The 13,374-nt window shown below is 40.4% G+C and overlaps 8 protein-coding genes across 8 annotated transcripts; 2 read left to right on the top strand and 6 right to left on the bottom strand.

The window, feature by feature from the left end:
* Positions 1-164: 164 nt before the first annotated feature.
* On the bottom strand, positions 165-1,333 carry ATC70_012720 (uncharacterized protein; the record flags this gene model as incomplete). Its single annotated transcript, XM_064831891.1, has 7 exons — positions 165-395; positions 456-618; positions 676-752; positions 844-878; positions 932-1,105; positions 1,178-1,205; positions 1,259-1,333. 7 exons carry the CDS (start codon positions 1,331-1,333, stop codon positions 165-167), a joined length of 783 nt encoding a protein of 260 aa, XP_064678171.1.
* Positions 1,334-1,516: 183 nt separating this feature from the next.
* SCS2_7 (phosphatidylinositol-binding protein scs2) lies at positions 1,517-2,110 on the bottom strand (the record flags this gene model as incomplete). The annotated part of the gene is made up of 4 exons (XM_064831890.1): positions 1,517-1,659; positions 1,710-1,759; positions 1,814-1,907; positions 1,978-2,110. The coding sequence occupies 4 exons, from the start codon at positions 2,108-2,110 to the stop codon at positions 1,517-1,519; spliced, it is 420 nt and encodes a 139-aa protein (XP_064678170.1).
* Positions 2,111-3,044: 934 nt separating this feature from the next.
* On the bottom strand, positions 3,045-4,220 carry RPL37B_3 (60S ribosomal protein L37B; the record flags this gene model as incomplete). Its single annotated transcript, XM_064831889.1, has 5 exons — positions 3,045-3,476; positions 3,535-3,636; positions 3,692-3,765; positions 3,817-3,891; positions 3,947-4,220. The coding sequence occupies 5 exons, from the start codon at positions 4,218-4,220 to the stop codon at positions 3,045-3,047; spliced, it is 957 nt and encodes a 318-aa protein (XP_064678169.1).
* A 209-nt stretch (positions 4,221-4,429) lies between these two features.
* ATC70_012717 (Cse1 domain-containing protein) lies at positions 4,430-4,955 on the bottom strand (the record flags this gene model as incomplete). Its single annotated transcript, XM_064831888.1, has 2 exons — positions 4,430-4,769; positions 4,825-4,955. The coding sequence occupies 2 exons, from the start codon at positions 4,953-4,955 to the stop codon at positions 4,430-4,432; spliced, it is 471 nt and encodes a 156-aa protein (XP_064678168.1).
* A 492-nt stretch (positions 4,956-5,447) lies between these two features.
* ATC70_012716 (uncharacterized protein) lies at positions 5,448-5,999 on the top strand (the record flags this gene model as incomplete). The annotated part of the gene is made up of 1 exon (XM_064831887.1): positions 5,448-5,999. One exon carries the CDS (start codon positions 5,448-5,450, stop codon positions 5,997-5,999), a length of 552 nt encoding a protein of 183 aa, XP_064678167.1.
* A 99-nt stretch (positions 6,000-6,098) lies between these two features.
* Positions 6,099-7,416, bottom strand: CD74 (MHC class II protein binding, via antigen binding groove; the record flags this gene model as incomplete). The annotated part of the gene is made up of 8 exons (XM_064831886.1): positions 6,099-6,164; positions 6,225-6,291; positions 6,347-6,444; positions 6,501-6,628; positions 6,677-6,890; positions 6,946-7,065; positions 7,118-7,239; positions 7,302-7,416. The coding sequence occupies 8 exons, from the start codon at positions 7,414-7,416 to the stop codon at positions 6,099-6,101; spliced, it is 930 nt and encodes a 309-aa protein (XP_064678166.1).
* Positions 7,417-8,094: 678 nt separating this feature from the next.
* PFY1 (profilin, required for normal timing of actin polymerization in response to thermal stress) lies at positions 8,095-10,505 on the top strand (the record flags this gene model as incomplete). Its single annotated transcript, XM_064831885.1, has 15 exons — positions 8,095-8,176; positions 8,235-8,328; positions 8,380-8,538; positions 8,596-8,686; positions 8,742-8,902; positions 8,955-9,093; positions 9,145-9,387; positions 9,441-9,506; positions 9,572-9,626; positions 9,680-9,865; positions 9,919-10,003; positions 10,056-10,103; positions 10,173-10,207; positions 10,266-10,329; positions 10,388-10,505. 15 exons carry the CDS (start codon positions 8,095-8,097, stop codon positions 10,503-10,505), a joined length of 1,626 nt encoding a protein of 541 aa, XP_064678165.1.
* Positions 10,506-10,537: 32 nt separating this feature from the next.
* DBP10 (ATP-dependent RNA helicase dbp10) lies at positions 10,538-10,867 on the bottom strand (the record flags this gene model as incomplete). The annotated part of the gene is made up of 1 exon (XM_064831884.1): positions 10,538-10,867. One exon carries the CDS (start codon positions 10,865-10,867, stop codon positions 10,538-10,540), a length of 330 nt encoding a protein of 109 aa, XP_064678164.1.
* Between the last annotated feature and the right edge of the window lie 2,507 nt (positions 10,868-13,374).

The following is a 13,374-nucleotide window of genomic DNA, read 5'->3' as shown; positions in this document are numbered from 1 at the left end:
AAGAGGGAAATATAAATAACCCTTTCTTCCTGATGTGATTGAAAAGAGTCGAGTCCGACTCAAACCGAATCACCACAAACATTCAAAACGGCTGGTTTTTTGCTGCTGCTCCCCTTATTTCATTTATATTAAACAAGCGCTGGTTTATTGTTTGGTATACATGCTTATAATTTTGTGGATGGTGTGCTACCATATCTTGGTATAGATCTCTGGCTGGATCGAGTGGTTCTACCGAAATATCCATTGCTAGGACTGTAGCTCGATTCGCCATGATTCAACCAAGAATGATGATGATTGTTATTCTGACTTGATAACAATGCCATGTAGGTTTCTTCCTCCCTTGTTTCACGATCAATGATAAAACTCAAGACAACAGACACTGTCAGAGCAATCAACTGAGCAAAATATAAGCTGATTGAGTAAACGTCGCTTGACCTGCATCCCAAGAAACCTACCTGAATGGCTAGTAAACATAGGATGGCAATGGTAATGTATTGGTGCCATTGCTGAGCGTAGTTGATCACTGCTTGTTTACATCCCATATCTACATTTGAAGCAGCTGCACATGTCTTTGGAATAGCTCTGTCCTTTATTGATTCGTAGCCACAGCATTTCAAACTGCCACATAGCCATTAAACTCTGTGTCTGATCCCCGTCTTCATGCCTCCTTCTTACCTGTGCTCCAATTCAATCAAGAACTTGGAATCTTGCTGTTGAAAGAAATCCCAAGATTTGCTTCCATATATGCCGATCTGATGTATTTGAAAAAAAAAAAAAAAAAACAATGAGCAGATCAAGGAGTGAGCATATTGTGCATTTTTCATATATAACATTTGATTTTACCTGTAATTGATGAGTGTAAGCCAATCCCATTGCAACTAGCAAATGATTTAGTATCTTCCATTGGTGAATTTAGGCTTCAACACTGTACTTAATTCCACAATCAATGCAATTGCAGTTATACTGCTGTACGTATTCAGGAATCCAGTGTTTTCCAATTGTGCGCCGAAATACCCAATGAAACTGGTTAATGTGATTATTCCGCCCAGCACTAACAATGCAATCGATATCGTCTTGCTCGTCGTCGAGTTGATTAGATAGGCACCTTTTCATCAAGTATTTTTCGGTCAGTATAAGCTTGTACTCATTTAGTATATATATATATATCATGTTGTACCTATTGATGTAATAGCAAGCCCGATAAACTATGGTATGCTTTTTGAGTGTTTGAGATGGCTCCTATCGCATTCTTCCTTACCATAACGCACAGCTGGAAAGAGCCCACATATTCACGTAAAGCTTGGGACCTCTTATACATGACTCGGTCGTCCATTTTATTATGTTTATATATGTATAAAGAATAGATATTCTTTTTTTTTTTGTTGTTGTTTGATTAAAAGTACAGATTAGAAAAGAGGGAAAAAAGGGGTGGGGAGGGGGTTTAGAAATGGAATTATAATCCGGCTACGCCATGCACAGGTAAACAAAAATTCACAGACACTGCTGACATTATGCGTTAAATGTAACCATTCACTTGCAAGGTCTTCTTGCCATAAATGACAGTATTTAGAGTGACAGCACCAAGAAGAACAATGGGCACAGGCCTCATTGATTTGAGAGCAGTCTTTGCATTCAAGAAACTCCATGACAAACACCATGCTAATCATGACTTAGAACATGAAACTCTACGAGGCGTAATTCCATCTTACCGGTTGCAATTCCAGATCCATTCTCTGCATCACCTGCATTAGTCACATAACTACATAGTGGATGAGTGCATGTTGCAAATCAGCTCTTGGCTCTCAATACTTGCCCTGCTCCAGCAAAGATGCCCGCAAATGCCATAGTTTGAAACAAGCCGGGAATGCCAGGCGCCTTCTTTACAGAGAGTGGCAATGTTGCTAATGCTAGTAGCATCATATCAATCATGTTAATCATCATTTCATCTGAAAAACTTTATTCTAGCAATATAATTACTGGCAGCTGACAATGCCCACATGGGGTAAGGTGATTCTGATTGCTTATCGATCCATGTGGTGATCTTATTTTCTACTGGTTGCTCTGTAGCTGGTGCTAATGATGATGATGATGATGATGATGCCTTTGACATGATGATGAAAGAGCTGAAAACGATCAAAAGTCTGTGTTTCTCAGGGGGACATAGGATATATACCTGGCATTTGTAGGCTGAATTGTGACGTTTGTCGCCTGTATGCTGCATGTTTGACTTGCTGCATCAATGCCTACATGCAAGCATATGCCCTTTGTATCCTTATTTTATGCAGTAGCAGTGGTTTTTCTAATCTCAAATGACTAGGGCCAGCTATGTTCTATTCTTTGGCAAATGGTAAATGCATGGCAAAGTGTTGCCATCACATTCTAATGATGCTGAATGAAGACATGTTGTCTAAAATACAAGATGCACACAGAATTTTGCTTAGTATAGCATCTTAAACAAGCCGCATTGGTTTGACAGACAACTTTAAATGCAAAGTGTCAATTTCTTGATTCAATTTGACTCTATAATCAAAGAATGTATGGCTACGAATGTGAGCTTAAATTACAGCTGTAGATGCACATGCATAGGATCTCTTTCATGCATCGAATAACGACTCTCTTTTGGAGTTTTATGCCAGAATACGGGTTCTGCCACTGTGCCTGAAAGTCATCACATTGGGAAAGTTGGCCACTTTGCTTTTCAATTAGAAAAGACATACAGAGGCATACGGCTTATGGTCAAGCAGCCTTCACGTAAGTTGACTAGGGGAAAAGGGAGAAAATGTTTATGATCCACCTGAAGCGTAAGAGATGCCATCGAGATCCCTGCATGGTGTTAAGTATTGAGACACAAAGAAGAATACAGAGCAAAGTACAGTATCATTGTCGATGAATACCCTGACATGATCTAATCCACACCCACTACTGAACAGATCAGAGTGCCATACAGTAAAGACGTCAACAGACGAAAGATCAATACAACATGTACCGAGTGAATGCATCCAGCAATTGACATCGTATCGATTACACCTATTTTATTGCTCTTATTATCCTAGCAAATCATCTAACCACGCTTCATCGTCAACTGCATGCTCCTCCTTTTTCACAGCTGGCTTCTTTATAGATCCAGGTTTTGGCAGTACTGTCTTTTTCACAGGTTGAGCAGGTGGAAGAGAGGGAAACGATAGATGATCGTCCACTGTCTTTTGTTGTTGCAAGGCTAATAGCTCATCTAGGTCGTCTACTGGTGCTGCTGCTGATGCTGCTGGCTGTTGCTGTTCTGCTTGGGGTTTATCTTTGGGTATCACACGATGATTTGATCCATCATTTCTTAAATATATGCCATCTGCCTCTGAAATGACATTGGGCTTTGCTGGTTGTTGTGATTTGAAGAGCACATATCCCTTTGCGTTCTTTGCAAAAGAAGGTACAATTGGCTTATCCAATACGACAGGATGCTCGTTCAGTGCACTTTGTACCTACAAGACACGCATATTGAGCCACTGGACTCGGCATCACTTTTCTGCTGTTCATTACCAGATCCATTTCATCCTCCAGTCCAAGCAACGAGTCTGCATCATAAAGCTGAAGTGTGTTCTCAAACATGTTGAAGTCTAACTGCAGGGTAGTGCGATTTGCCTGTAATTCATGCGCGTCAGTAGGGTGGTGTAGTGATACGCAGCTATATGTTTACCATGTCCTGTGCGTTGTTTGTTGCGTCAAATAGTTTTTCCTCTTTAAACTTGAAAAATGTCGAGCTTCCCTCCTCTGTGTTGTATATCAGTCATATGAAAGCCAACGCACATTAGTCTACAGTACCTTTTTCCTCCAGCATAGAGACAAGATCTGTTGTCTCCCGATCAATGCCTAGCTCAGCATCTCTCTCCAAAGCGTCTAGTCATGAACGATGTGAACATGCAATCATTCTACCAGATGGCCCTCTATTTACCCTGCTCAGTCTCTTCCTCGTATCTGCTTTCATTGGACTCAATTTTTCTCCTCGAGAATTTCGCCTGACGCATCTTTCGTTCTTCAATCTCTTCCTCTGTCTCGACAAAATCGCCATTACGTCGACGAATGGCACCCATACCTACACCTTTATCGCGTGCTCTTGCTGCTCTCCTACGAGCCTCGGCTATCTCAGCAGCTGAATTGTCGCCAGCTTGCTTCTTTCTCTGTTGGTATTTACGAGATTCTTTTGATTTGTGTTCGTCTGGTCTCATATTTATTTGGCAGGAAGAAAGAAGTTGAGATTTGTGGAAAATGGCAAAACCATCAAAACCTCGATAGCCTGTTTGATGTCCGATTTCATTGAATCAGAAAGTGATGAGCAATCCATAGACTATTCGCTGCGCATAAACATTGAACGATACTCGTAAATTTCATTTATTCTTAGGAGGTATATATGTACAGTCGTATTAACAAAATTACTCTAGTGATTTTCCAAATCTAAATCTTCAATAACAGTGACAGTAGTCAAGGTGGATTGAGTCTTGAATTCTTGCACCTTTGGCTCCTTCTTCTTGTCCTCCTCTTCCTCCTCCTCCTCTTCTTCTTCAGACTGGAATTTGTCAGACTCATTCAAAGGTCCACCGAGACTTGTTCTCAACATGGCGGCCATCTCCTGCACATTCTTATCAGCCAAGCGTTGACGCTGTTCTCTGGCCTCTCTACGATTACGAAGCTTTTCCTCCTTTGCTAGCAGAGCATACTTTTCCTTGGTCTTGTTTTTTCTTTCCACCTTGCGCTTATGAAATCCGGTCAAGAATTCACTACAGAAACTCGTGAGTCTCTAATATCGCACTGTTGGCATTGGGAATGGCTTACGTTCTACTGGCATCATCAAACTCAACACTCTCGACGGTCTCTTTCTTGGCCTTTCTCTTCTTTGCATAGACTTTGCTACCGGCAGACAGAATGTCGGTATTCTTCATCTTCTTTTTTTGATTGATCTTCATTGTAATATTGATTTGATTTGATGTCAGTGGCAAAAACAAAAGAAATTCTCCAAATTGTAAATTCGAAACATAGCATGATACTATGAAACAAGGTCACTGGGTAAGCCACTGCATTGCCAGAGTCATTTAAAGATGGCAAACCCACCTTCTGGTTTTGGACCGTGATCATCGCAACTCCTGTCAGTCTTATAGAGATGGTCTTGTACTATACTAGCAACAGTAAGTATCACATTGAACTGTTTTATGCTTGCAAATCACTGAAAGTTGATCTAGTTGTCGATCCTCCTGTCACCATTTACATGGGAAAAGACAAATTTGAAAGTAAGTGGCTTCCTATATAACCAAAGCATGCTAAACAGCATGCCATGTAGACGATGATTTGATCAAATATGGCTTCTTGGAAGATATTTGGTATGCTCTCACCAAGATGCATTGAGCATTGAGTACTAACATACTTGTTCAGGGTAATTATGATCAACAACAGCTACATTCATGGCACTACTGACTCAGTTACAACAGTTCCACGTTGATAAACTATCCAGTGCTCACGTTTACGTTCGTCTGCAACCCGGCCAAACATGGCTTGATATACCTGAAGCAGTTGTTCATGATTGTGCTCAGCTGGTCAAAGCCAACAGTATTGAGGGCAACAAGAAGAATGGCATTACCGTCATCTACACTCCTTGGGACAATCTCAAAAAGACGCCAGGCATGGAGACAGGCCAAGTAACATTTCACAACAACAAAAAAGTGAAGCGTGTCTTTGTGGAAAAGCGCATCAATGAAGTTGTCAACAGACTCAACAAGACAAAGGTGGAGCGTTTTCCAGATTTGTTGCAGGAGAAGGTTCAGAGAGAAAAGATGGATAGGTTGAAGGCTCGTGAAGGCGAGTTTGCTGAAAAGGAGAGAGCTCGTGTGTTGGCTGAGGAGAAGAGAAGATCTGAAAAAGAGATCAATGATATGTTTGATCCATCGCTAATGAAGAGCAATTATAGAGACACTGAAGTTGAGGATATCAACGCAGCTGAGGAGGATTTCATGTAGAAGTGCGTAAAAACAAAGAAAATAAAGCGTAAATAGCATGTATGAGTTACTTTTTCAGAGTCTGATAGCCTTTGAAGAGTGTCATTCTATATTTATTTACTAAACAAAGTACCACTTGGGGTCATATTCAGCGACATCTTCCTCTTTAACAGTATGAACCGTGTCCTGCAAATAGACAAAGATGAGACAAATGGCGCATTGACACTTGATTTGATCCCAACTCACCTCCTTGATCAATGTAACTTGATCTGTTTCTAATCTATAAGGCGAATTCTCTACTGTCATATTATGACTGAGTCCAGCATTAGCCATATCTGAACAAGAACCAACAAGCCATTTGCACTTACACTTCTAATTTATAAGTATCGGTTGTGCAAGGAACGTGTCCTTGAATTAATCTCTTCCAAGCTGCATGGGTTTCCTCTACCACTGAATGCGCGAAGGCCTAATTGAGGTAAAGCATGAGCATCTGCACACTTCTCCAGGCATAGCTGTTACTACCTTGTCTTTACACTCTCCATTGAACGCAAACGTGTTCTCTGGTTTGCCATCAGGAACCTTGTATACCCTAAAGAAGGTTCTGGTAGCATCAATCAATCCAGGAAAGTGCTGATCCACATCCTTGACATCTACAGACGCAAGTTAAAATAAGCTCATTATGCTCAGGAGACACCCACCATTCACTTTGGATGCCATGGGATCATTGACATCAATAGCGAGCACCTTCCAATCCGTCTCTCCTTCATCCAACATGGCCATCACACCCAATACCTTGACTTGCTTGATCTCGCCTTGCTTTCCAATTGCTTCACCAATCTCAATGACATCAATTGGGTCATTGTCGCCCTTTGCATTTGTCTCGGCATGAATATATGTTGGATCTTCCCAAGTCTAAGTGTCCCATATCAACACCCATTGCATCATATGCTTGCTATCACAAGATTACCTGAGGTAGAGCACCGTAATTCCAGATATATCCCTTGTATGGGAAGCAATTTCTGACAAATCGAGGCTTGCCCTTCTTGATATCTTGCTTAAGTGGGTTGTATTTCTCACCAGTGGAAATCTATGTCTTTTTGAGCAACTGACAGTATCGTCTATTGCACACATCTCATTACCTCAACTTTGGCATTTGTCCAACGGGGGATCTCTACAACCATGTTTACAATGTTCTTTTCTTTACCACCTTCAGCGTAGAGTGGAATATCATGGAATGGCGAAATAACTTTGCCATTCTTCTCTATTCAGTCAACATCAAGTTGAGTATCTGACGATTCCTGGAACATAGCTCACATTATTTACCCAAGTAGACACGATGTGCCGCTGTGAATGGCTGTCCAACATTGACGGTGCGATATGTAGAAGAGAAACGTACAAAGGCTGTATTCAGTAGCCTTCTACCTGTCAAGATGTTCATTTTTCGAATAAAAAGAGAGCAAAAGGCAAGATCTTCCAGGGGGTCACACTGCTTGAATTACCTTGAACCGATTGTCTTTAGCAGCCAATGAAATGATATGCTGGTTTTTGACAGGAATCTCTTGTTTCGAAACTAATGATGCATTCATTTCAATCACCATGCGGATAAACTACCATTCTATCAAGGCAACAAGATCACTATATCATCGCATGGGAATAAGTTGATATGGATGTGTCGTGTACCTTGAAGAGTCCGCTTCTTGGTGAATATTACTCCATATGAATAATCCAACATGTCTTCAATCTTGGCATATAGCAACACCTTCATACACGTTGCCTACAATGAGCTTTAAAAATGCAGCTAAGCACTGAGCACCCAGCAAAATCAATAGAGTTTGTTCATTCATGTACCTGATGTCAGGAGCAAACTATAGCAGCATTATCCTCTTCTTTTCGTCAAGATTAGCCTACTAAAAGTAGTTTGATAGCCATAGCAGTAGTATGGCGAACAAGAGCCTGGAAATAGGCTAATTGACGATATTGTCTATCAAATACTCTTCAACAATTAGATCACGCATGATAACGATGGTGATCATTTGCATTGTATTTGAATACCGCTCTAGCAATGAGGGTTTGAGCGAGCAAGCAAGGGAATGCAGTTGCTTTTTTCTTTTTCAGCATGACTTTTAGAGACGTACTTTTAGAAAGGTTGCAAGCTCGTGATAAGGCAGCCAACAATTTTCATGATATCATTGTTACAAGTAAGCCATTCTTCATACACGAACTCGAGGGACCGTTTCCAACGCTCTACAAAACCAGACAATCGGCTTTTGCAGCAAACGATAGAGCTCGAGCAAAAGAACAAGGCCATCGAAGCAGCTAAAATCGATGGTTCCAACACAGAAACTGCAGGGTAAAGTGTCTTGTTCTAGGAGGATATACACCAGATACTGATTCAGAGCAGCTCTACTCAACGAGTGGCTGAACTTGACCGCAGAATACGAGAACTGAACGAAGAGCGTGCAGAGATGTACAAAACGCAGAGTGAAAATGCGCAGCGACTAGTTAATCTCAATGAACAGCTGAGAACAAGGGAAGAGAAAGATTTGAAACAAACAGAAGAGTAAGACCCATACGAGACAGTTCTCCGTAAGCTGATACTAAGAAATCATTCATGTAGAATCAAGCAATTATCAGACTCAGTTAAAAAACTATCCTCCAAATGCGATTTGCAGACACAACAACTGCGAGAGAAAGACGTTACCATTCAGGTAGGTGGCGTGGTGCAATCAGTCGTAGAGCAGGTATAAACTCGGTTCTGGCTAGATTTTGCAAGATGAATTGGCAGCATTGCAACTTGAGATGGTTACTACAGAGGACAAGATCAACATCCTGCGAAAGGAAAACGAGCAATTATTGGAACGATGGATCAACAAGATGAACGAAGAAGCCGAGAAGATGAATGAGGCGACTCAATTCTACGAAACGTAAGCTGGCATGCCCTGCCTCTGATAAACTGGAAGTTGACATACTTGATAGTGCTTTGGAACAAGCAAAACTGGATGCGGATCGACAAAAACTCAAGCAAGCAAAGAAACGGGATGCATCCTCTGTAGATTTATCAAAATCGATACCCTTTTCCAACATTGTTCTCCCAAAGAAAGCTACTAAGCGGATTGTACGTGCTCGAACTACTCAGCATGGATGGCATACTGACCTGTTTAACTAGAGTGTGCACGATGCAGAGATACACTGTATAGCTGCTTCATCCACAGGAACCATGTTTGCTACTGGTGGGGCTGATAAAAAGATCAAGCTGTTCGATGCAAAGACTGGAAACATCACACACTCATTGAGCGGAGCCTTACAGACGATTACCTCTGTACAATTCAGCTCTACAGATGAGCTTGTCTTGGGCTCTTGTACAGACAACGCCACTAGAATCTGGAGTCTAGCAACACATCGACTCAAAGTAAGTGGTTAATAATGATCAATAGAAAGCAGGCTCTCATTTTTGCAATGAAGCACACATTGACAGGTCACATAGGCAAAGTGTATGCAGCAAAATTCACAATGGATGCAAACAGAGTGGTAAGGATGGGTATATATATATATATATATGTTGGAAAACAATGGATCATTAATGGTTGCCAAAGATATCAGGAAGCCACGATCGTACCCTGAAAGTCTGGGATTTACAAAAGGGATACAGTAAGTCGGTAATGGCTATCTGGGAGATGCTTGCTTACTAGTTTGCCTGTTAGATACTCGAACCATATTCACGTTTTCTAGTTGTAATGACGTGTGTTTAATGGATCCAGATGGACAGACAGTAATCAGTGGGCATCTAGACAACAACATCAGACTGTGGGATGCCAGAACGGGTGTTGGGATCAAAGAATTGACAGGCATACACAGCGGGCAAATTACATCTGTCAGCATGTCGCCAGGTAATGCATAAAGAATGAACGTCCTGCTGCAGTATAATAAAGCATTACAACAGACGGAACAACCCTGCTCACCAATTCAAGGGATAACACGCTCAAGGTCATAGATGTACGAATGTACGATATTGTGAGATCATTCCAGTAAGTAGTACAGGCACTCAGTTGCGATATCGGCTTAACGCTTGTACTCTAGGGCTGAGACCTACCGCAATGGGCTTAATTGGTCTCGATCAACATTTAGGTAACGTAACTCATTGAATCACTCCCTAAAAAAAATTTGACGGCTTATGATGTTGATTGCCCTTTGTAGTCCTGATGGGAAATATGTGGCAGCTGGTTCAGCAGGTGATACATAAGAGAAGATGAAGAAAGTGATTCATGTCTCATTCCTTTTATATTTTAGATGGTTCTCTACACATTTGGAACGCCAAGTCGGGTAAGCTGGAGAGAGCACTTGCAGAACATAGGTAAAGTATCAATTGTTCACAAACAAGTGCTGGAAACACTAAACAAACGCACACGTAGTTCTGTCATTTGCGGTGTCTCTTGGAACCCCAACGGCGACTTTTTATACACGGCGGAAAAGAACAAGGCTGTTTGCATGTGGGATACATCGACAGTGGCAAAAAGCAATAGTAAATAGCTTCTAATTAAATTCTTTTATTGGAAGAACTTTTACAATTTGGCTAAAGAAGATGAAGATTTGTTGGTCATGACACATTGGATCACTGTAGAAGCGGGGCATGGCGTACATTTGTAGCCTTGCTTTTCCAAATAGCGTTGAATCTCTGGTTTCTTGAGGTAAAGCATCACACCCTCGATCTTGGAAGAGCCATTGGCAAATGCGCATATTAAGCCTCTACCAACATTGTCATCATCAATCGTCAGCTTGCTTGCATTAGGAGCATGGCGATCAAGAAATGGTTGAAGGGTAGTAGTAAGCTCATCATAATGATGCTTCACATGGTTAAAGATGGCAGGTTGCGGGAGGTTAGAGTGGGCCATATAGGAAAGCATTGCGTTGTTGATCGAATTTGAAAAAGAAGAAGAGTAATGAATGAAAGCAGACAGAATTTAAGGAGGTCTTAAATACTCAATTAAATGTGCTGTTTCTGCCTAAGAAGACGTACACACAAGATCGACGGACAGTACGCCCTTCTTGATTTCCAAATGTATCAAACCTACGGTAAGGTGTAATTCTCAGATACTCATCCTCAGGTTGAGTGATACATGCACGTCCTTTGTAAGACGGCTTAGTCCTTGTATCATATAGTGATTGTACACAGTGCAGCAATTGCTAACATTTTTCAAATGTTTAACATATACCGAAGCGGCGACTTCGCTAAACTGGATTGTACAATGTACAGAGAACCCAGTGTCGTATAGTAAGATTTATCACTGTCATATATAACTTTGTCACATAAGAAATTATGCGCAATATTAGTGATACCATCAAAAAATAATCATTACTTTTGAATCATCATCTACAAAATAAGACCTCGTTTGGGCACCTACTGCGATACTTCCTTTCAAAAATCGCGTTTTAGCACTTAAATTGGAGATCACAGCCGCAAAACAACATGATTTCCTTCAATAACAATAGCACAACAGAAACATCTATACGGTGCCCAAGTTTATAAAATGAATACAGGGCATGGTATGACTAGTAGTAATTCACATAAATAATTTTATATGCGCTACTATAGCAAAAGTTAGCCTTGACCGATTGTTTTTTGACGATTTGGCGGTGGATGGCCTTTTCGGCAGTGTAGCTCCGTGCTACTATTTAAACCCGATCGCAATATGGTTTGTTGATGTTGATTCTGGTATCGCAGAATATGTAAATAGCATGAATCTCGGTTCACTCGACTTGGACACAGGATTTCATTGTTTGTGTGGAATACATCCACTCTAATCTGCATTCCGACAATTCATCCAGTTACCAGATTTAGATATAAACTGTATGTACACTGGGTTAGATGTACGATACCGGTTTATACTATAAGAAGATATGGACTTCAGATACGCTAGTACTATAAGATTCATACTATATAAGATATAGGCTATAGATGGCACCACGGATGTTATATCAAATGTCATAGCAAGGTCTCACACTAAAGGTTTTAGGCTATTCTTAGGTCCTTTGGGTAAATCATGCTAATCATGATTTACAAATCAATTGTTGGGTAGATAGTAAACCTATTTGTATTATAATTCATCGTCATGCTGTAAACCCTAGCATAATGAAAAGTATATAAATGCATCCTTGGGATGCATTCTCAATAAAAGTGTAATTCTTTGGCAGATTCAATTTTACATTGTATTTTGACATAACAACGGACATGGATGGCGCTATAGACTTATACTTGTATTCCGACATGGACTACGGATGTTTACCATATCTGGATAGGCACCAAGATTGATGCAATATGAGCTTGTTGCTTCAGATGTGCACTTTATGATCCACGCTATAAGACACATGCTTATATCCGTGATACTGGCTACAGATACTTTATGTACTACAGACTTGTACTATATATAAGACATGCTACAGACATGCATACGATATGCTATAGACATGCCATATATCCAGATACATGCTAAAGATGTATGCTCAGCAATATACACTCAGATATGAACTATTGATATAGACTAAGTAGACTGTACCTATCGGATACATGCTACTAGATCGATATTAATTATCCTTACACTACGGCCCAACTGATGTTCTCACAGAACATGGATGTGCTCTTTTGGGAACATCGATGTTCTCATGAGCACATTGATGTTCTCATTTGAGAAGGTGTAGTTTTCCACATGAATAAAATGGTTTGAATAGCTAAACTATAATACTGTAGGCAACAAAGAGACTTTTATTATCTGTAAGATTTGTAATGAAATAGCCACCCAAACGCAACTTAATTGAAAACCAAAGTTCATCAAATAGCACTCATTCAAATTCATGCTATTTGGATCTATTAATGAAAGCGCTCAAATGTATATCAAAAACCCATTTAAAAATACTAAAGTAAAGATACACGCTTATATCGCACATCGTGTGAATGAATCACTCCTGATCACAGTGTATTCAATCACACCCATGATGGTCGTAATAAGTGATGGTATCTTTATCCAAATAGAATTAAATCAATAACAAGCATATTCAAATATGACAACTATGCCCTGCTGCCATAGCTGCACAATATCCCAGATAAAGGATTCCATGCTTCAATAACAAACACCACACTTTAAACCATCAAGGTTACATTAAATCATGCTATGACGATAGCTCACCCAAGCCCATCAAGGTTACTCAAATCGACCCTTATGGCCAGTGCTCCTGCATTGATTACCACTTTAAATCAAACATCAACAACATTTGCCAGATATCGCAATAGCAGCACCTATTGCTCTCTATCATCACTAATCCTACAAGCTAGATGCAAATGTATAAATACTCTTCTTTTTTTACTCAATTCCAGGATCTTCAGTTCATTTTATACACAAAATAA

Source organism: Mucor velutinosus, assembly GCF_035048745.1.
Source record: "Mucor velutinosus strain NIH1002 chromosome Unknown tig00001569, whole genome shotgun sequence".
Lineage (NCBI taxonomy): Eukaryota > Fungi > Mucoromycota > Mucoromycetes > Mucorales > Mucoraceae > Mucor > Mucor velutinosus.
This window is presented reverse-complemented; position numbering and strand designations above follow the sequence as displayed.